The sequence below is a fragment of the Anomaloglossus baeobatrachus genome, chromosome 8 (genome assembly GCF_048569485.1).
Source record: "Anomaloglossus baeobatrachus isolate aAnoBae1 chromosome 8, aAnoBae1.hap1, whole genome shotgun sequence".
NCBI lineage: Eukaryota > Metazoa > Chordata > Amphibia > Anura > Aromobatidae > Anomaloglossus > Anomaloglossus baeobatrachus.
In genome coordinates this window covers 240,024,056-240,047,110 of record NC_134360.1, presented here as the reverse complement: position 1 = coordinate 240,047,110, position 23,055 = coordinate 240,024,056, and the positions used below count along the sequence as shown (strand labels likewise).

General features: G+C 47.6%; 2 protein-coding genes across 2 annotated transcripts in view; one reads left to right on the top strand and one right to left on the bottom strand.

Moving 5' to 3' along the window:
• Window positions 1–23,055, top strand: part of EBNA1BP2 (EBNA1 binding protein 2) — a 68,297-nt gene that overhangs the window by 11,806 nt on the left and 33,436 nt on the right. The window lies entirely within an intron of this gene.
• CFAP57 (cilia and flagella associated protein 57) overlaps window positions 1–23,055 on the bottom strand; it is a 48,042-nt gene that overhangs the window by 6,851 nt on the left and 18,136 nt on the right. The window contains exons 7-20 of the mRNA XM_075320433.1: window positions 22,764–22,903; window positions 21,673–21,838; window positions 19,264–19,377; window positions 18,951–19,163; window positions 18,315–18,488; window positions 17,895–18,056; window positions 17,398–17,553; window positions 17,224–17,317; window positions 11,963–12,153; window positions 9,044–9,217; window positions 8,660–8,818; window positions 7,735–7,878; window positions 5,704–5,820; window positions 5,321–5,455 (exon numbers count right to left, since the gene is read on the bottom strand). Coding sequence (XP_075176548.1) covers window positions 5,321–5,455; window positions 5,704–5,820; window positions 7,735–7,878; window positions 8,660–8,818; window positions 9,044–9,217; window positions 11,963–12,153; window positions 17,224–17,317; window positions 17,398–17,553; window positions 17,895–18,056; window positions 18,315–18,488; window positions 18,951–19,163; window positions 19,264–19,377; window positions 21,673–21,838; window positions 22,764–22,903 — 2,139 coding nt within the window. The remainder of the gene's footprint in view (window positions 1–5,320; window positions 5,456–5,703; window positions 5,821–7,734; window positions 7,879–8,659; window positions 8,819–9,043; window positions 9,218–11,962; window positions 12,154–17,223; window positions 17,318–17,397; window positions 17,554–17,894; window positions 18,057–18,314; window positions 18,489–18,950; window positions 19,164–19,263; window positions 19,378–21,672; window positions 21,839–22,763; window positions 22,904–23,055) is intronic.

Genomic DNA, 23,055 nt, shown 5'->3' with positions numbered 1-23,055 from the left:
ACGCAGGAAGCGCTGATGCTCTGGTGCAATCGGTACGTGGAGATAAGCATCTTTGATGTCGATTGATGCCAGGAAGTCTCCTTGGGACATTGAGGCGATGACGGAGCGGAGCGATTCCATCCGGAACAGCCTGGTTTTTACGTGTTTGTTGAGCAGTTTTAGGTCCAGAACAGGACGGAAGGATCCGTCCTTTTTCGGTACCACAAACAAGTTGGAGTAAAAACCGTGACCCTGTTGCTGAAGAGGAACAGGGATCACCACTCCTTCTGCCTTCAGAGTGCACACCGCCTGAAGAAGAGCATCGGCTCTCTCGGGGGGCGGAGATGTTCTGAAAAATCGAGTCGGAGGACGAGAGCTGAACTCTATCCTGTAACCGTGGGATAGAATGTCTCTCACCCATCGGTCTTTTACCTGTGGCAGCCAGGCGTCGCAAAAGCGGGAAAGCCTGCCACCGACCGAGGATGCGTTGTGAGGAGGCCGAAAGTCATGAGGAGGCCGCCTTGGGAGCGGTTCCTCCGGCGGTCTTTTTAGGACGTGACTTAGACCGCCATGAATCGGAGTTCCTCTGATCCTTTTGAGGCCTTTTGGACGAGGAGAACTGAGACCTTCCCGCGGGCCGAAAGGACCGAAACCTCGATTGTACCTTCCGTGGTTGAGGTCTGTTTGGTTTGGACTGGGGTAAGGATGAGTCCTTTCCCTTGGATTGTTTAATGATTTCATCCAATCGCTCACCAAACAGGCGGTCGCCAGAAAATGGTAAACCGGTTAAGAACTTTTTGGAAGCGGAGTCTGCCTTCCATTCACGTAGCCACATGGCCCTGCGGACTGCCACCGAATTGGCGGATGCTACCGCCGTACGGTTCGTAGAGTCCAGGACAGCATTAATGGCGTAGGATGCAAACGCCGACGCCTGAGAGGTTAAGGACACCACTTGCGGAGCAGATGTACGTGTGACTGCATTAATCTGCGCATGACAGGCTGAGATAGCTTGGAGTGCCCAGACGGCTGCAAATGCTGGAGCAAAAGACGCGCCGATAGCTTCATAGATGGATTTCAACCATAGCTCCATCTGTCTGTCAGTGGCATCCTTGAGTGAAGCCCCATCTTCCACTGCTACTATGGATCTAGCCGCCAGTCTGGAGACAGGAGGATCCACCTTAGGACACTGAGCCCAGCCCTTGACAACGTCAGGGGGGAAGGGATAACGTGTATCCTTAAGGCGCTTGGAAAAACGCTTATCTGGACAAGCTCGGTGTTTCTGGACTGCCTCTCTGAAGTCAGAGTGATCCAGAAACATACTCAATGTACGCTTGGGAGACCTGAAACGGAATTTCTCCTGCTGAGAAGCTGACTCCTCAATTGTAGGAGCAGGTGGAGAAATATCCAACACCTGATTGATGGTTGCTATAAGGTCATTCACTATGGCGTCACCATCAGGTGTATCCAGGTTGAGCGCGGTCTCAGGATCAGAATCCTGATCTGCTACCTCCGCTTCATCATCCGGAGAGTCCTCCTGCTGAGACCCTGAACAGTGTGATGAAGTCGAGTGAATTTCCCAGCGAGCCCGCTTAGGCGGCCTGGGACTGCGGTCCATGTCAGAGACCTCACCCTGGGACCCATGGGTCACCCCAGGAGCACTTTGCTGCTCCAATTGAGGGGGGCCTGAGGTCAATGATTGAACAGTGCCCGGGGCCTGAGTCACCGGTCTGGACTGTAAGGCTTCTAGTATCCTAGCAGACCATTTATCCATACTCTCAGACAGCTTGTCAGCAAACAATGCAAACTCCGTCCCTGTCACCTGGACAGTGGTAGCAGGTGGTTCCACCTGGGCCACCAGTAGCAGAGGCTCCGGCTGAGTAAGTGCCACAGGGGCCGAGCATTGCACACAATGAGGGTCAGTGGAACCTGCCGGTAGTATAGCCGCACATGAGGTACAGGTTGCAAAGTAAGCCTGTGCTTTGGCACCCTTGCTTTTTGCGGACGACATGCTGTTGTCTCCTCTGAGTACAATCCAGGAGGGTATATAGCCAAAAATCAACAGTGCGACCGTACAGTGTAAATGTATAGCATATAAGCATATATATATATGAACACTCCGGCACTCAGTGGGGCCAGCACCTCAGGTGCTGCTTACCGACCGCTCAAAGCGGTTGTGTGAACACCAGATTCCCTGCCTGGGCCTCCCAGAGCCTGTTGTCTCTCCTCCCCAGCGTCAGAAGTGCTGACAGGAATGGCTGCCGGCGTTCTGTGGGGAGGAGGGGGCCGTGGGCGTGCCCTAGAAAGTGCGGGAATCTGGAGCCCCACTGTGCTGAATGAGGGGGGAGGAGGATACAAAGTATGCTCCAGCCCTCAGCGCTGACGTCCTGTGCAGCGTCCTGCCCTTCCCCTGACTGACAGGCCTGGGGGCGGGAATATGCGATACTAGGCCGCAAAAGCCGGGGACTAAAGTTATAAGCGCGGCCGGCATATAAGCGCGGCCGGCGCGGTAGTCCCCGGCGCACTAACACACCCAGCAGTGCTGCAGTATATATGGCACAAGCGCTCCATGCGTGGTCCCCACGGGGACACAGAGTACCTCACAGTAGCAGGGCCTTGTCCCTGACGATACCCGGCTCCTGTCCAGCAGATTCCCCAGGGGCTGCGGAGGGAGCACGGTCCCAGTGCCTTGAGACCGATTAGGATCCCACTTCACCCAGAGCCCATTAAGGGATGGGGAAGGAAAACAGCATGTGGCTCCTGCCTATGTACCCGCAATGGGTACCTCAACCTTAACAGCACCGCCGACCAGAGTGGGGTGAGAAGGGAGCATGCTGGGGGCCCTGTTATGGGCCCTCTTTTCTTCCATCCGACATAGTCAGCAGCTGCTGCTGACTAAGATGTGGAGCTATGCGTGGATGTGTGCCTCCTTCGCACAAAGCATAAAAACTGAGGAGCCCGTGATGCACGGGGGGTGTATAGGCAGAAGGGGAGGGGCTTTACACTTTTAAGTGTAATACTTTGTGTGGCCTCCGGAGGCAGAAGCTATACACCCAATTGTCTGGGTCTCCCAATGGAGCGACAAAGAAAAGTCTACAAATATATAGACAGGAGATGTATACAGACCGCTATAGAGGAGATGTATACAGACAGCTATAGAGGAGATGTATACAGACCGCTATAGAGGAGATGTATACAGACCGCTATAGAGGAGATGTATACAGACCGCTATAGAGGAGATGTATACAGACCGCTATAGAGGAGATGTATACAGACCGCTATAGAGGAGATGTATACAGACCGCTATAGAGGAGATGTATACAGACCGCTATAGAGGAGATGTATACAGACCGCTATAGAGGAGATGTATACAGACCGCTATAGAGGAGATGTATACAGATCGCTATAGAGGAGATGTATACAGACCGCTATAGAGGAGATGTATACAGACAGCTATAGAGGAGATGTATACAGACCGCTATAGAGGAGATGTATACAGACCGCTATAGAGGAGATGTATACAGACCGCTATAGAGGAGATGTATACAGACCGCTATAGAGGAGATGTATACAGACCGCTATAGAGGAGATGTATACAGACCGCTATAGAGGAGATGTATACAGACCGCTATAGAGGAGATGTATACAGACCGCTATAGAGGAGATGTATACAGACCGCTATAGAGGAGATGTATACAGACCGCTATAGAGGAGATGTATACAGACCGCTATAGAGGAGATGTATACAGACCGCTATAGAGGAGATGTATACAGACCGCTATAGAGGAGATGTATACAGACCGCTATAGAGGAGATGTATACAGACCGCTATAGAGGAGATGTATACAGACCGCTATAGAGGAGATGTATACAGACCGCTATAGAGGAGATGTATACAGACCGCTATAGAGGAGATGTATACAGACCGCTATAGAGGAGATGTATACAGACCGCTATAGAGGAGATGTATACAGACCGCTATAGAGGAGATGTATACAGACCGCTATAGAGGAGATGTATACAGACAGCTATAGAGGAGATGTATACAGACAGCTATAGAGGAGATGTATACAGACAGCTATAGAGGAGATGTATACAGACAGCTATAGAGGAGATGTATACAGACCGCTATAGAGGAGATGTATACAGACCGCTATAGAGGAGATGTATACAGACCGCTATAGAGGAGATGTATACAGACAGCTATAGAGGAGATGTATACAGACCGCTATAGAGGAGATGTATACAGACCGCTATAGAGGAGATATATACAGACCTCTGTACAGGAGATATATATAGACCGCTATAGAGGAGATATATACAGACCTCTGTACAGGAGATATATACAGTCCGCTATACAGGAGATATATACAGACCTCTGTACAGGAGACATATACAGACCTCTGTACAGGAGATATATACAGACCTCTGTACAGGAGATATATACAGTCCGCTATACAGGAGATATATACAGACCTCTATACAGGAGATATATACAGTCCGCTATACAGGAGATATATACAGACCTCTATACAGGAGATATATTATACAGACCTCTGTACAGGAGATATATATAGACCGCTATAGAGGAGATATATACAGACCTCTGTACAGGAGATATATATAGACCGCTATAGAGGAGATATATACAGACCTCTGTACAGGAGACATATACAGACCTCTGTACAGGAGATATATACAGACCTCTGTACAGGAGATATATACAGACCTCTGTACAGGAGATATATAGAGACCTCTGTACAGGAGATATATACAGACCTCTGTACAGGAGATATATAGAGACCTCTGTACAGGAGATATATACAGTCTGCTATACAGGAGATATATACAGACCTCTGTACAGGAGATATATACAGTCCGCTATACAGGAGATATATTATACAGTCCGCTATACAGGAGATATATACAGTCTGCTATACAGGAGATATATTATACAGTCTGCTATACAGGAGATATATACAGACCTCTGTACAGGAGATATATACAGACCTCTGTACAGGAGATATATACAGACCTCTGTACAGGAGATATATACAGACCTCTGTACAGGAGATATATACAGACCTCTGTACAGGAGATATATAGAGACCTCTGTACAGGAGATATATACAGTCTGCTATACAGGAGATATATACAGACCTCTGTACAGGAGATATATACAGACCTCTATACAGGAGATATATACAGACCTCTGTACAGGAGATATATACAGTCCGCTATACAGGAGATATATACAGACCTCTGTACAGGAGATATATACAGTCCGCTATACAGGAGATATATTATACAGTCCGCTATACAGGAGATATATGGGTGCACTCACTGCGTCACTTTCTTGCACGTATTTTGTATACAGCTCCCGGATGTTGTCCTTCAACTTTTTAGGCTCCTGGATGAATCCCACACAATTGTGCAGATCGGTCTTAAAGCGTTTAACCAAAGCTTCCACGTCACGAACCTGCGGACACAACAGATTCCACGTCACATGATCATGAGTGATCCGGGGATCTTGTATACACTTCTTTATAGAAGGAAACATGCCACCATTGTATGCATCCCTGGTTACTGCTATCGCTGCACTGTCAAAATCTGGAACCTGAGAGGTAACAGAAACTGTCAGTGAGCGCAGCTTTGGATGTGAATACAGGGATTATATGTAAAGTGTCCAGTGATGCTGAGGAGCGCGAGGCCCCGGCCCATCCTCACCTTCTGTCTTTCCTTCTGCATCTCCCGCTCAGTCGCTTTCAGCTTCTGCTTCAGTTCTGTGATGTTCAGGTCCAGTTGTGTGTTCTGCTTATGGAATCGCTCCAGTTCTGCCTCCATCTGATAGAGACAGTCACAAAATATGAGATTATTCTGATATCAAAATATTAAGGGGTAGAATATAAAAAAACAGCAATTAATTACAGCGTTCACCATGAGGGATAAAAATACATCACTATTGCTTTACTTTTTTATTATTATTTTTTTATTGTAACAAGTGGTTTTTTATTACTATTACCTTGGTTTTTTTTTATATTTTGGATTTGTTTTTACATTTTTTTCCTATTCCATCAGGGTAGTTGAGCAGGCCTGGCTGCCATGACATCTAAGGGGTACTTTGCACGCTGCGACATCGCTAGCCGATTGTAGCGATGCTAAGCGCGATAGTCCCCGCCCCCGTCGCAGATGCGATATCTTGTGATAGCTGCCGTAGTGAACATTATCGCTACGGCAGCTTCAAATGCACTCACCTGCCATGCAACGTCGCTCTGGCTGGCGACCCGCCTCCTTTCTAAGGGGGCGGGTCGTGCGGCGTCACAGCGACATCACACGGCAGGTGGCCAATAGAAGCGGAGGGGCGGAGATGAACGGGACATAAACATCCCGCCCACCTCCTTCCTTCCTTATTGCAGCCGGGACGCAGGTAAGGAGATGTTCCTCGCTCCTGCAGCTTCATACACAGCGATGTGCGCTGCCGCAGGAACGAGGAACAACATCGTACCATCGCTGCAGCGAAATTATGGAAATGACCGATGCTACACAGATCACTGATTTTCGACGCTTTTGCGATCGTTTATCGGTGCATCTAGGCTTTACGCGTTGTGACGTCGTTACCAGCGCCGGATGTGCGTGACTTTCGATTTGACCCCGACGAGATCGCAGTAGCGATGTCGCAACGTGCAAAGTACCCCTAACTGTCATCCCGTCATTACATTTTGAGGGAACTGGTGTGAGTGACAGAAGAAACCAATTATATAAGATATCAATAGAAACCCTGGTATCTAAATGGTTAAACTATTGGTATCAAATATGTATGCCAGAATGGGAAACGTAATGCTTCATTTCCAGAGAAAGGCCCTGTGCGCACTAGAAAATGGACTTTTCTTAAGAAAAATCCGCACCTTCTCGCAGAATACCGCACCCGCGTTTTTGCGGCAATTTGCTGCATTTTTGCTGTGTTTTTTCCGCAGTTTGGTCCCCGCGGTTTTTACCATTATCTATGGCAAAAACCGCAGGTACCTGCGGAAAAGAAGTGACATGCTCATTAATTCTGCAGCGGAAAATCCGCGGGTATAAAAAAACGCAGTGTGCGCACAGCATTTTTTCAAACCCATAGGATTTGCTGGGGAATGACTGCAGCAATGTTAGACACATTTTCTGCAGCAAATCCGCGGCGAAATCCGCGGTAAATCCGCAGCGTGCGCACAGGCCCTAAGGCTGGATTTATACACGCACGCAGATTCTGATGCAGTTTATTAACTAAAGAGGGGAGTGGAAATAATATGCTCCCATTCCTTAAAGTCCAGTCAAAAAAGCTGCAGCCTCTAGAAACACAAGCCTTTGTTCACACGCAGCGTTTTTGTAGCATTTTTTACTGCGCTTTTCTCTGCAGAAAATAAGTTGTGTTTTTCATTACCAGCAAAGGCGATGATTTTTTTTCCTCACTCAATTTGAGCAATGCAGCGTTTTTAAAAACTGCAGCGTGTCAATTCTTTCAGTGGTTTTGCAGCATTTTTCATCCATAGAAAGCAATGAGAAAGTGCAAAACTGCTGTAAAAAATGCAGCAAACAGGTTTGCTGTGTTTTTGGTAAATGATAAATCCCATGTTATGCATAACAAAAAATAAAAAACATGCAGCAAAACCTGCATTTTGACCGCAGCGTTTTTACTGCCAAGAGACCAAAAATGCTGCATGTGAACATCGCCTACAACTTCTGATCAGCTGAAGGGAGAAAGTAGGGTGAGCGAGTCACCTCCTGGATCTGCTCCTTCATCTCCTTGATCTCGTTTTCTCGGGGCTCGATCTGCTTCTTCAGTTCCTTGATTTTATAATCCAAAACGAACTTGAACTTCTCCAGCTCCTGGTTCTTCTTCTTCAGATCGTAGATTCTCTTCTCCTGGAAATACCAGAGACATCGAGATGTGAGATCTACGACAATGTTCCTAAAAAATTACTTATATACAAAGGAGACACTGTGTAACATCCCATGAACCTGTGGGAGTGATTTCCATTCATTCCCAGCACGCAGAGATCCTAAGGGGCACTTTGCACACTACGACATCGCAGGTGCGATGTCGGTGGGGTCATGTCGAAAGTGACGCACTTCCTGAGTCGCTCTCGACACCGTAGTGTGTAAATCCTAGATGATACGATTAACGAGCGCAAAAGCGTCGTAATATCATCGGTGCAGCGTCGGCGTAATCCATAATTACGCTGATGCGACGGTCCGATGTTGTTCCTCGTTCCTGCGGCAGCACACATCGCTGTGTATGAAGTCGCAGGAGCGAGGAACATCTCCTACCTGCGTCACCGCGGCTTCCGTAGGCTATGCGGAAGGAAGGAGGTGGGCGGGATGTTTGCATCCTGCTCATCTCCGCCCCTCCATTCCTATTGGCCACCTGCCGTGTGACGTCGCAGTGACGCCGCACGACCCGCCCCCTTAATAAGGAGGCGGTTCGCCGGCCAGAGCGACGTCGCAGGGCAGGTGAGTGCATGTGAAGCTGCCGTAGCGATAATATTCACTACGGCAGCTATCACAATGATATCGCAGCTGCGATGGGGACGGGGACTATCGCACTCGGCATCGCAGCATCGGCCTGCGATGTCGCAGTGTGCAAAGTGCCCCTTACTATACTGCAGTGGAAATATCTGCTAATTATCCTTGGAGCCGGACTCGCCTTGTCCTGTATGGTCTCATCCCTCTCCTGGATCTCTCTCTTCAGCCCCTGAATGTCCTTATCCAGAGACTTGATAACACCCTGCAGCTTCTGCTCCTCCAGCTTCAGCTTCTCAATGTCGGCCGCCCGCTCTTCAATGTCTTTCTGTAGGCTGCTGAACTAAAGCGGGAGAAGTGGGAAAGGATTAGACTTGTCCCATAGAAAATATACAACAACTCCGCAGCGGCAAAATATGCACCAAATTGTGTATATTTTGCTGTGGATTTTGAGGTGGAAATGCCACAAGTTGACCCGAGATTTCACCCTTTGCATTGCAGAAATCGGCATACTATTTGGTGCTGCTGGTTCCGAGCTTAGCATGTATACATAATGTAAACACTGTACCTTCTTCCTCATAATTCCACTCTCCCCCTTCAGTCGCAGGGAGTTTTCCCTCTCCTCCCGCAGACGCCGCTCGTATTTTATCTTGATGTCCTGGATCTCTCGGTCTCCATCCTCTTCAATCTGCTTCTTTGTTTCTTCAAATTCTCTCAGCTGCTGACGCGCTTCATCCTGAGTCTAAGGAAAATGGGAAAAATGTTTTCTAATTATCCGGTCTGGTGACCATTGAGAGAAGCTCGTGGCCTCCTCTATACCAGGCATGGATGACATTCTCACCAGTCCTGGAAATAATTTTCCCAACTGAGCTAGACAAATCGATCAAAATTCAAGAACTGCCGGCAAATATGGGTGCACAATGGTGAGCTAATGAATATGAAGACTAAATGTTTCCACCAGTAAAGCGGGCTTTACACGCAACGACATCGCTAACGAAATGTCGTTGGTGTCACGGAATTCGTGACGCACATCCAGCCTTGATAGCGACGTTGTTGCGTGTGAAACACACGAACGACCGTTAACGAATAAAAATATTCACCTTATCGTTGATCGTTGACGCGTCGTTCCTTTCCCGACTATCGTTACTGTTGCAGGACGCAGGTTGTTCATCGCTCCTGCGGCAGCACACATCGCTATGTGTGACACCGCAGGAACGAGGAACAACCTCGTACCTGCGGCCGCCTGCAATGAGGAAGGAAGGAGGTGGGCGGGATGTTCATCCCGCTCATCTCCGCCCCTCCGCTTCTATTGGGCGGCCGCTTAGTGATGTCACTGTGACGCCGAACGCATCTCTCCCTTAGAAAGGAGGCGGTTCGCCGGCCACAGCAACGCCACCAGGCAGGGAAGTCCCGTGTGACGGGTCCTAACGATGTTGTGCGCCACGGGCAGCGATTTGCCCGTGACGCACAACCGACGGGGGCAGGTGCTTTCACCAGCGACATTGCTAGCGATGTTGCTGTTTGTAAAGTGCCCTTTATTGTCTGCTGTTATTGTATTCATCTCCATCATGACTGGCACCATTTTCCTGGCTGCTTTGTGCAACCCCTAAGCTCTTTTGTAAAGCATCACAAATTTCACCCTGCGCCCATCCAGTTAAAAAAAAATACAAATGAGTAATTTAGATATCAGAGGTGGTCCCTATGATCAGATATGTAGTTATTATAAGAAATCCCTTAGGCCTCCTTCACACATCTGTGTCTCCGGTACATGTGACGTCCGTTTTCACACGTGCCGGAAACATGGACACCAGTAGACCCATTAATATCATTGGGCTTGCGCACATGTCCGTGTTTTGACATGGACCGTGTGTCCGTGTGGATCATATGTGTGTCTGTGTGCTTCACACGGCAACATGTCCATTTTCTGCCGGCAGCACGGATGTCACACGGACCGCACACTGATGTGACCTGTGTGACATCAGTATGACATGTGCCGGAGGAAACTGAGAAATAAATGTATTTTTATACTTACCTGTCTCCGGGGCTGCTGTTGCTTCTGGTGTGACGCTCCTGGACTATTCAGGTCGTCACAGTTTACTGCACGCTCTTTTTCTTAGTGCAGGACTCAACCCCCCATGGTCTGGGTCTCCATCCTGCAGTACTGCCTCCACCAGCATTCACAAATCCTAGATACACCCTGCACCACACCTGCCGGGCACACCGGTGGGCTGCTTAAGCTGGAATAGGGCCGCCCACCTAGGGGTCAGGCAGGGAGGTGGGAGGTGACAAGTCAGTTGAGTGGTAGCCCTCGAGCTGTGAGGAGCTCTGAGGAAGCTGGGAGTTGTAGCTCTCAGGGGAGAAGCAGACTAGGTCGCAGACGGTGGTCTGGACCTAGAGGAGTCGGACCCCCGGTCGCAGGGGATTGAGGCTAGGTGCCTGTGACCTGTCTTGGAGGACGGTCAGCAGCCTGGTCCTAATCACCGGTCTGGGATCGAAGGCACGTCGGGGTACACAGACCCTAGATCGGGGAGAAGCTTCAGGCGACCCGGCAATTAACTTGCGGAGGACAGGGCCTTTATGGACTGTTCCCAGGAAGCTCAGAGATCGGGGCACTAGCGCAACGAGGGGGATAGGGCTTTCCAAACAAGTGGCCCACTGAAATCCTAAGTGTGAGCGCCTGAGATCAGGCTCCTTCACTTAGCCATAGCGGGGAGCGGGGCCCGGAAAGCTCCAAGCTGACGGCCACAAAGGACACTCTAAATTATGTGCCAGGAGGCAGGTTACAGACCACCAGGCAGTGCTGCAGGGGACGGGACCCGGACGAACTCCCCTCAGGAGACAGCGGCAGTCATAGACTTGGTTTACCCTGTTGTCAGCGTCTGCTTTATTGCTGGGTGAGAACCCGACTGACCCCTGCAACCAGTGAGCCTGCGCTCCCCCCTGCATCCCATAGCACCATCCAGAGTCCCGGGGCATTCCCCTACCCGTGGAGGGTAACGTCATCTAGCTGCCCCACTCCATCACCCCGTGTACTCCCAACGGCAGTGGCGGTACTCCCAATTACCGTACACCACTGGTGGTGTCACCAACTATACCTATGCCCTGTAAATAATCCCCTTCTTCATCTGAGTGTAGCCCCTAGCCCCCGGTCCGGAGACCCTCGAGCCACGAGTAATCACCACCCCTGGATCCGAGCGGTTCGACCGCTGCAGAGGCGGCACACTGGGCCTGCTCATTATGCTCATGAATATTCACTGCACAGACTGCGGACCCAGAAGCAAGTGTGACAGCAGCGCCGGAGACAGTTAAGTATACAAGCTCATGTTGTCCAGATGCCACAGAGATAGCACATGAACAGCACATGGAAAACACGGACGGACATACGTAACTACACCACAGACAGTGCAAAACATTTGTTTTTTTGCACAAACTTGTGTAGGGGGCCTTAGACTGTAAAGAGACATGTATGTAGGACAGTAAGTGACACCTGCTGGAGCTGAGACGTCTTCTCGTGGAGCTTGGCCTCGTAGTGTTCGGTCAGTTCATCCAAGGCTTGGCTCTTACTCTCCTCCAGTTCATGCAGCTGCCGCTCATCATCCTCCTGCATCCGCTGCGATTTCACCTGCAGCTCCTGATACTTCTCATACTCCAGCAGTAACTTCTGGTTATTTGCAGCCTCTAAAAAGAAAAGGGACAAATCAGGACAATCACAAGGTATCTTTTGAGCAAAGGATGGATGAACATCAGCGTAAGTCTACGCACCCGCGGATTTTGCCGTGGAAAGCCTGCAGATTTATCTGGATTTTCTAGATAAATCTGCAGGTTTTAGCATGTACAGACACTCCCCATGTTACCCTATGGGACATGGCGAGTGCTGTGTCCATGCTGCGGTATGTGCGGCTGCGGAATATGCTGCGGATTTCTCGCAGCTGCACGTAACTGCATGTCAATTATTCCTGTGGAAATATCTGCGACGTTCCGGCCACTCCACTATGGAGATAGAGGCCGGGACTTCCGCAGGTAAGTCGCACGAATGTCCGCAGGTTTACCGCAGCTATTTCGCTGGAATCCCGCAGCAATGGATAGCTGCGGATTCCGGGGATCAGCTGCGGGAAACCTGCGGACATATCCGCGGGTACATAGTCCCGTGGGCACATTAGCCTAAACCTCTTATCCCAGCAGCAGGAATGGAGACGGTCGCGTCTGTGCGGCTGCTTTGGACTAAAGGAAAGAGAATTAATGTAAGAAATTACACTTTAGCATTGATGATGAACTGAGCTGAACACAAGTATTTGTAATGGAGGTGAAGAGAGGACCCTACAGGACCCTTGTTACTCCCATTTGCCAATGCTGTGATCGGGGCTGCAAGCTCTAATCAACTCTTCCAAAGGCTCATTTTAATTTAAAAGGCTTTTCCCACCAACCACATATAACCGCTATTATAATTGCTGGTAAAACACCTTTAATTGCTGTATTATGAAAAGTTCTGGATCTTTCTAATACACTATGGACGCGATTCTGCACGGTGTTTTCACCAGTTTTCTGGAGTAAAACTAGAAATGTTAAAAAAAAAATTGAAGTTCGAAGTTAAGCAAAAATGTTGCGACATTTGTTGCTTTTACTCCAGTCCCGGCAGCTCTGCTAAAGTGGACGTAGCTGAGGCAGGACGAGGATTGGTGAAGTCTGTACGGCAAATTCACCAAAATTTACTGTACACCACCAAAATTATGCTAGAGATGTACTCAAGCCCCTGAATGGAGACGCAGCAGCTCTAAGAAGCACCTAATACATTAAGAGGTGCGGTGCCTTCATTAAATGGAACCCGTCACCAGGTTTTCCCCACCTAATCTGAAAGCAGTATAAAGCCCGCTACACACGCTTCAATATATCTCACAATCTGTCGTTGGGGTCAAGTTGTAAGTGACGCATATCCGGCATCGTTTGTGAGGTATCTGCGTGTGACAGCTACTTGCGATCAGGATTGAACGCAAAACCGTTGATCGCAAACACATCGTATCATTCTCTAGAATTGAGCGTTTTGTTGCACGAACCTAGTCAATTGTAACGTGTGACATCCCTCATACGATTTTGTTGTCTGATGCTATGTGCGCAGGTGTGCGCTCTGCACCGCAGCTTAAAAAAGGTCCGCTTCAGAGCGCAGCTGAAAAGCTGCGTTCTGAAGCGCCTCACAATGTCTGTCATTCCCTAATCTCTGTCAGTCGGTCACTATCTCTGTCCCTCACTCTCTGTCCATGTCAGTCTATCCCCCTCTCTCATATACTCACCGATCCCCGATCCCCGGCGCTGCACGGCGTTCACACTGCTCCGGCGGCTCTTACTGTTTTGAAAAAGCCGGCCGCCCATTAAACAATTTCGTATTCCCTGCTTTCCCCGCCCACCGGCGCCTATGATTGGTTACAGTGAGACACGCCCCCACTCTGAGTGACAGGTGTCACACTGCACCCAATCACAGCAGCCGGTGGGCGGGTCTATACTGTGTAGTGAAATAAATAATTAAATAATTAAAAAAAACGGCGTGCGGTTCCCCCCAATTTTAAAACCAGCCAGATAAAGCCATACGGCTGAAGGCTGGTATTCTCAGGATGGGGAGCTCCACGTTATGGGGAGCCCCCCAGCCTAACAATATCTATCAGCCAACAGCCGCCCAGAATTGCCGCATACATTATATGCGACAGTTCTGGGACTGTACCCGGCTCTTCCCGATTTGCCCTGGTGCGTTGGCAAATCGGGGTAATAAGGAGTTATTGGCAGCCCATAGCTGCCAATAAGTCCTAGATTAATCATGTCAGGCGTCTATGAGACACCCTCCATGATTAATCTGTAAATTACAGTAAATAAACACACACACCCGAAAAAATCCTTTATTAGAAATAAAAACACAAACATATACCCTGGTTCACCACTTTAATCAGCCCCAAAAAGCCCTCCATGTCCGGCGTAATCCAGGATGCTCCAGCGTCGCTTCCAGCGCTGCTGCATGGAGGTCACCGGAGCTGCAGCAGACACAGCCGCTCCGGTCACCTCCACGCAGGTAATGAAGACAGCCGCGCGATCAGCTGATCTGTCACTGAGGTTAACCGCGGCCACCGCTGGATCCAGTGACAGCGGGTAACCTCAGTGACAGCTCAGCTGATCGCACGGCTGTCTTCATTACCTGCGTGGAAGTGACCAGCGGCGGTGTATTCTGCAGCTCCGGTGACCTCCATGCAGCAGCGCTGGAAGCGACGCTGGAGCATCCTGGAGTACGCCGGACAAGGAGGGCTTTTTGGGGCTGATTAAAGTGGTGAACCAGGGTATATGTTTGTGTTTTTATTTCTAATAAAGGATTTTTTCGGGTGTGTGTGTTTATTTACTGTAATTTACAGATTAATCATGGAAGAAATCTCATAGACGCCTGACATGATTAATCTAGGACTTATTGGCAGCTATGGGCTGCCAATAACTCCTTATTACCCCGATTTGCCAACGCACCAGGGCAAATCGGGAAGAGCCGGGTACAGTCCCAGAACTGTCGCATATAATGTATGCGGCAATTCTGGGCGGCTGTTGGCTGATATTGTTAGGCTGGGGGGCTCCCCATAATGTGGAGCTCCCCATCCTGAGAATACCAGCCTTCAGCCGTATGGCTTTATCTGGCTGGTTTTAAAATTGGGGGGAACCGCACGCCGTTTTTTTTTAATTATTTAATTATTTATTTCACTACACAGTATAGACCCGCCCACCGGCTGCTGTGATTGGGTGCAGTGTGACACCTGTCACTCAGAGTGGGGGCGTGTCTCACTGTAACCAATCATAGGCGCCGGTGGGCGGGGGAAAGCAGGGAATACGAAATTGTTTAATGGGCGGCCGGCTTTTTCAAAACAGTAAAAGCCGCCGGAGCAGTGTGAATGCCGTGCAGCGCCGGGGATTGGTGAGTATGAGAGAGGGCTGCTAACTTCAGTAATTTAGGAGATTAGCGGTCACCGGTGAGTCCTTCACTGGTGACCGCTAATCAGGACGCGACACAGACAGAGCCGCAGCATGACAATGAAGTCGGGTGAAGTTCACCCGAGTTCATTCTGACAGTGCGGCTCTGTCTGTGTCTGCTGTCATCTGCCATTCAGCTCTGCTACATGGCTGTCTGTGTCTGCTGTCAGCGGCCATCTAGCAGAGCTGAATGGCAGATGACATAGTAAAAACACATCCCTACACATTACACACGCTTGGCAAGTCAATAAATAAAAAAAAAAAAAAAGGTGCCCAATGCATACGTCACAGATCACATGATCTAAAGGATCGCACATAACATTGATCAATTTAACATAGACTACTAACGCTCGTGTGACAGCAAATGAACGACCAACGTGAAATCTCATAGATCCCGTATGCAACCTGGGCGTGTCACATCGCAAATGCGATTGTACAACTAATTGCAACGTGTAAAGTGGGCTTAACGTAGGGGCAGAGATACTGATTCCAGCGATGTATCACTTACTGGTCTGCTTAGTGTAGTTTTGATAAAATCACTGTTTAATCAGCAGGAGATTATCATTGCAGGACTACTTGGCCTGCTGCAGGTAGTCCAACATATTCATGAGCTCTGTATAACTGCTAGATCTGCAGCAGAGAAAACATTGATTTTAGCAAAATGACAGCAAACAGCTCAGTAAGTGACACATCACTGGAATCAGGATGTCTGTCTCTACATCATTCTGCTCTCAGAGTAGGGAGCAAAAACCTGGTGCCAGATTCCCTTTAAGACTGGCCTACAAAACTCCAAATCAGGCCCTTATGAATATCAATCCTTTGATATTTTCAAGATCTTTGACAGCTTTCAGCGAATATTCTTGTTTCCATCCAACCTGTGAAGCCTTAAAAGGGTGGTTATCCCATATTTTTTATTGTCTAGTTCGATATTATATTGAGAAACAATGTTTCTCTCAAATACCTTGTGTTGGCAATAGTGCCTGTGAGAAGCGCTATTGCAGACCGCTGTTCCCCGCTCCGGTGACGTCACGTCAAGTGCCGCACACATCACATCCGTGCAGCCAGCTGCATTCTTCCAGACTCACTGAGCCTATCTGCTCCCTGCTCCCTCCTCCCTTCTCTCTCCTCCCTCCTCCGTCACAGCGCAGCACAGCGTGTCTTCCTGCTTGCAGTGTTCTGCTGTGAGGGAGGAGGGAGCAGATGGGCTCAGTGAGTCAGGAAGACTGCAGCCGGCCACAGGGATGTGACGTGTGCGGCACTTGACGTGACGTCACCGGATTGGGGAACAGCGGTCTGCAATAGCGCCTCTCACAGCCACTATTGCCAAAACAAGGTATATGAGAGAAACATTGTTTCTCAATATAATATCGAACTAGAAAATAAAAAATATGGGTGAACCACCCCTTTAATACGTCTGATATCTGAGGCTTTGCTACAATTGCGTCAAGTCTAAATAATTCTCTGAGTTATAACCTGGAGCCCAGAATCTATAACGCCAGGCTACAATGGAGGTCACCCAACTTCCCCACTATAGGATACAAGTAAGAAAAGCAAGAAAAGCAAGAAAAGCCTGATTAGAATAAAAAAAAGTGAAAAGTATTACAACTGTATGGAGACAGATCACCATTTAATTTTAGAAGGGAGTCGCAAAAAGATAGAATATATCTACAAAAATCACCAATAATATATATATATATATATATATATATATAAATAATGTTTTTTTGCCCCCTTATATTTAATCTACACCCCCCTCTGTACCTAGATCCTGCAGCTCCTGGGAATGTCTTTCTAGGACATCGGCTAGATCTTCCTGATGTTTCAGCTCCTGTCTCTCGGCTTCGGCCTTCAATACCTGAATGATAGGAGTGATGGTGATGACCGAGCTTCCATCAGATGATGAGGATTATGGGGTGCGGGTCACAAGTTTCATACCTGGTTTGTGGTTTTCAGAACCTCCATTTCTTGGATGAATTTCTCCGTCAGTTCCTTTAGTTTCTCGTTGTAGTTCATGTCTTTCAGTCGGAGCTGATACTCGCTCTCCATTTTCAGTTCCTCCACACGTGTCTTCAGCTCCAGCATTACCTGGTTCTATATACAGATATATATATACACATTATATCACTTGCTCTGTGTACAACTGGGCATTAAGCTATCGTAATCCTCTGATCTATAATGGGACTCGAAAAAGTAGGGGCATAAACTCCACCATGGACAACCCCTGCTTGTAGACATTATGCAGATCACAAAGTGCCTAGCAGCTTACAGTATATACTCATTTTTCCTGCAGCGCCACCACAGGAGAAATGAAGTATTACACAGTGTCCAATGCCCACATCAATTAAGGTATAACTCGTATCATTCACATAGATGTACAGTGAAGCTCCTCAGCAGATGTATGCGATGATGATGATGATGATGATGACCCTCACCTTCTCCTCCAGGTCTGACTTGGTGATCAGGACTTCCTCTGCATATATCAAATCTTTATCCCTCTTCAGGCCTCGGCTTTCCTTGTCTGAAATTTTCCACACCATGAGACACCCGTCTTCAGAAATGGACAGGAGATTCTGGTCATCGTATGTCACCATCAGCTGAAGGTCAAGCAAGACAACTGTGTTGTAAAAATGCCAGCTTTTCACCCATTGCAGCGCATAGGAGGAAAATCCCCAAATATAACCACACGTCCCTTTCATGCCAGGAAAGGTAAAAATGGCGTTCTATGGCCAAAGATGCAGTTATATGACTAGACAGTGGAGGTATCCGTCAGAAAATCATATACCCTAATCTAAAAGGTAGAAGTTATTCAGGTCGATGACACGACGCTCAATGGACAGGACGCGAGCTCTTACCCTGGTGACTGGACCCGCATGTGCCTGGTACTCGTTGAATTCCCTATGAAGAGGTAGCGGATATTTCATGGAGCGCACAGTCCCGGTGGATGTGCCAGTGAAAACCATCCGTCCAGAATGAGAGATGGCAACGGCGGTATAGGTGACATCGAAGGAGGAGGCTTCCCGTGATACCTGAGATAGACACAGGTGACAGCACATGAGGAGATCTACACCTCTATACATCAGAACGTCCCGGTCACCCAGACTGCAATGTCTCCCAGTGTCAAGGCCATGATCACCACCACTCTCTACACCAGGACCTGTGTCCTGATAGTGGCATTGTGATGCTAAAGCTTCATGCCTCACTAATACAGTAGAGATCACGATAGTCTTCACCCCTGTCCCAACATCCTCGGTGCCTCCATGACATCATGAGAAGTCTAGACACTAGGCCTCACACAACATCATGACTGATTTCCCTCATGATGTCAAGAGGCCTAGTAAGTGCCACAGGCTTCCATGATGCCAGGTCAAAGATACCTGCCCATGAAGTGAAGACAGCCCTGGTGGGCTACACTCCACCATCAGGGCAGCGTGAATCTTTTTGCGCAGCTGTATTGTACTCATTTTCACACACATATACTGCGTCTTTACCTGCGAATCACTAATCTCCTTCAGCGTCTGGTCAGATCCAACAGCGAAGATGATTTTAGAGTCGGGGGACAGGGCCACGCAGCTGTAGTTGCAGGATTTCAGCACACACTCGGACTCCCTCTTTCCGGTCAGCGAATTCCACTCGTAAACCGCTCCATCCAGACCGCAGGAGACCAACTTACTGTCATCGGCACTCCAGACCACAGAACGCACCTGACACATTAATAGCGGCATTTAGTGCAACGTTCTGCTTTACGGTATTATAGACATTGGTTAAGGTGAAAGAGAAGAGCGACGTCGGGATCCGTCCTACCTTCCCATTGTGACCTTTCAGGTTGATTACATTCTCGAAGGTTGTTGTGGAGTAAATATGGATGACGTTGCCATTCACAGCCGCAAAGAGGTGACCTCCATGACTAAAGACGCACTGTAATGAGAGCGTAAGGCGAGACGCCGAGGCCGTGTATGGGGGATGAGGATGGGACAGACTGTAAAGCAATTCACTGACATGGACATAACCATTAATAGCGCTGGTATGGCACAAATCTGCGATTCTGCAGCACCTTGTGCAGGGGTTACATGCAAATTTTGCTTCAGATTTTACCTTATAAATTAAAAAGGAGAAATCTGCAGCAAACAGAATGAGAGTAAAGAGTATATGGACTTCTGCAACAATATCATTCTTCAAATAGATGTGAAGCATGTATTTTTTTAATGCCATCCTGGTCCATTCGTTCAAACAAAATGTAGCAGTGGACAACCCCTTTAATCAGATGGCCTTGCGAAAGTATTCGGCCCCTTGAATTTTTCAACCTTTTCCCACATTTAGGGCTTCAAACATAAAGATAAAAATGTTAATGTTCTGGTGAAGAATCAACAACAAGTGGACACAATTGTGAAGGTGAACGAAATTTATTGCTTATTTTAAACTTTTTAAAAAAATAAATACCTGAAAATTGTGGCGTGCAATATTATTCATCCCCTTTACTTTCAGTGCAGCAAACTCACTCCAGAAGTTGATTGAGGATCTCTGAATGATCCAATGTTGTCCTAAATGACTGATGATGATAAATATAAGCCCCTGTGTGTAATCAAGTCTCCGTATAAATGCCCCTGCTCTGTGATAGTCTCAGGGTTCTGTATAAAGCGCAGAGAGCATCATGAAGACCAAGGAACACAACAGGCAGGTCCGTGATACTGTTGTGGAGAAGTTTAAAGCCGGATTTGGTTACAAAAAGATTTGCACAACTTTAAACATCCCAAAAAGCACTGTGCAAGCGATCATATTGAAATGGAAGCAGTATCATACCACTGCAAATCTACCAAGACCCGGCCGTCCATCCAAACTATCATCTCAAACAAGGAGAAGACTGATCACAGATGCAGCCAAGAGGCCCATAATCACTCTGGATGAACTGCAGAGATCTACAGCTGAGGTGGGAGAGTCTGTCCATAGGACAACAATCAGTCATACACTGCACAAATCTGGCCTTTATGGAAGAGTGGCAAGAAGAAAGCCATTTATCAAAGATATCCATAAAAAGTGTTGTTTAAAGTTTGCCACAAGCCACCTGGAGACACCAAACATGTGGAAGAAGGTGCTGTGGTCAGATGAAACCAAATTCGAAATTTTTGGGCACAATGCCAAACAATATGTTTGGCGTAAAAGCAACACAGCTCATCACCCTGAACACACCATCCCCACTGTCAAACATAGTGGTGGCAGCATCATGGTTTGGGCCTGCTTTTCTTCAGCAGAGACGTAAAAGATGATTAAAACTGATAGGAAGATGGATGGAGCCAAATACAGGACCATTCTTGAAAAAAACCTGTTGGAGTCTGCAAAAGACCTGAGACTGGGACGGAGATTTGTCTTCCAACAAGACAATGATCCCGAACATAAAGCAAAATCTACAATGGAATGGTTCACAAATAAACGTATCCAGGTGTTAGAATGGCCAAGTCACAGTCCAGACCTGAACCCAATCGTGAATCTGTGTAAAGAGATGAAAACTGCTGTTCACAAACGCCTCCATCCAACCTCACTCAGCTCCAGCTGTTTACAAAGGAAGAATGGGCGAGAATTTCAGCCTCTCCATGTGCAAAACTGATAGAGACATACCCCAAGCGACTGCAGGTGTAACCGCAGCAAAAGGGGGAGCTACAAAGTATTAACTTCAAGGGGATGAATAATATTGCACGCCCCGATTTTCAGATTATTTTCTTATAAAAGTTTAAAATAAGCAATACATTTCGTTGAACGTCACAATTGTGTCCCACTTGTTGTTAATTCTTCACCAGAACATTTAAATTGTTATCTTTATGTTTGAAGCCTGAAATGTGGGAAAAGGTTGAAAAAATCAAGGGGTCTGAATACTTTCACAAGGCACTGTATAACTGAGTAGGGTCTGCAGAAATGCTCATGATTCAGAAACTTCTCCAGTCACATGTATGGAAACGTGCTGCAAACACTACAAATAATGTCAAGGGAGAAATTTTGGTAAGACTGCTAATGGAGTCTTTATTCAGGGTACCAGAGGCATAGCCCAGGCTACCTTCACAATAATATGGTGGTGACCTACTTGTCACTGATGCAAATATGGTTGCCACAACTCTCGAAGAGAAGAAACATAACTAACAAGCATCATCTTGTGTCATTTCTGACTTTCTCATGGACAGATATAGCCTGACTATGTACCGCCATATACAGACTATGCCGCACCTCTTTACATCCACGGACTGTGAATTCTTTGAACATTCGGATATCATCGATCAGCAAGTTCATTAGACGCAGCTTGTCAGAAAATCCCACCAGCACGTACAGTCCAGAGGGGTGCAGCGAGACACTGTACGCTTCCTCCTGGAACTCCTTGTACAGATCCAGAGAGCTGAGAATCAACACGACAGAATCAATGAAGGGTGACATTCACCCAAAGCCTTCTCCATAACTCATCAACCTCACCCAGGGGCTATTATCTGTGCAATGAGCTCCAATACACGCAACTGAGCCCCATAATTACACATGATCAGAATGTGCCCCTGCTATACTACCCAGTGATTGCACTATAGACCCCAAACCAATCTCCATCTATATACATTTTATATCTTATAATTCTACATAAAAAATCCCTGTATATATACAGATACTGAGTTACATTATTGTACTCCAGAGCTGCACTCACTATTCTGCTAGTGCAGTCTCTGTGTACATAGATTACTTATCCTGTACTGATCCTGAGTTACCTTCTGTATTATACTCCAGAGCTGCACTCACTATTCTGCTGGTGCAGTCTCTGTGTACATAGATTACTTATCCTGTACTGATCTTGAGTTACATCCTGTATTATACTCCAGAGCTGCACTCACTATTCTGCTGGTGCAGTCACAGTGTACATTATATTACTGATCCTGTACTGATCCTGAGTTACCTCCTGTATTATACTCCAGAGCTGCACTCACTATTCTGCTGGTGAAGTTACTGTGTACATGCATTACTGATCCTGTACTGATCCTGAGTTACCTCCTGTATTATACTCCAGAGCTGCACTCACTATTCTGCTGGTGAAGTTACTGTGTACATGCGTTACATTACTGATCCTGTATTATACTCCAGAGCTGCACTCACTATTCTGCTGGTGTAGTCACTGTGACAGCTCTGAGGTATATTACATGCTGTAACCCATCCATAGCACATCATTAATAACCAAGTGACTAAACTGTTTAGATTGACAGATTTCCATAATGTCTTAATAAGAAAGCTGTAGAGGCAGAGTGATGTAATCCACGCAGGGGGTGGATATATCGTCACAGTACCTGCTCTCGTAGTTCCAGATGCGCACAGAGTGATCCACTGAACAGGTGGCGATCAGAGGTTTGCGGATACAGACGCTCAGGCCTGTGATGGCGGAGGAATGCCACGGCTCAGTCAGGTACTCAAAGTGGATGTCGTCTCCCTGCAAGGCAAGCGGGGGAGTCACAGAGCAGGTAAAGGACAGAGAAGAATCGCTGAAGAGGAAATCAGCACATTACCAGACTGTTGTCTGATGGATCTAATATGCACCTAAATCCCCATCTCCATCAATACCACATCCTTCCTGACTTGGTT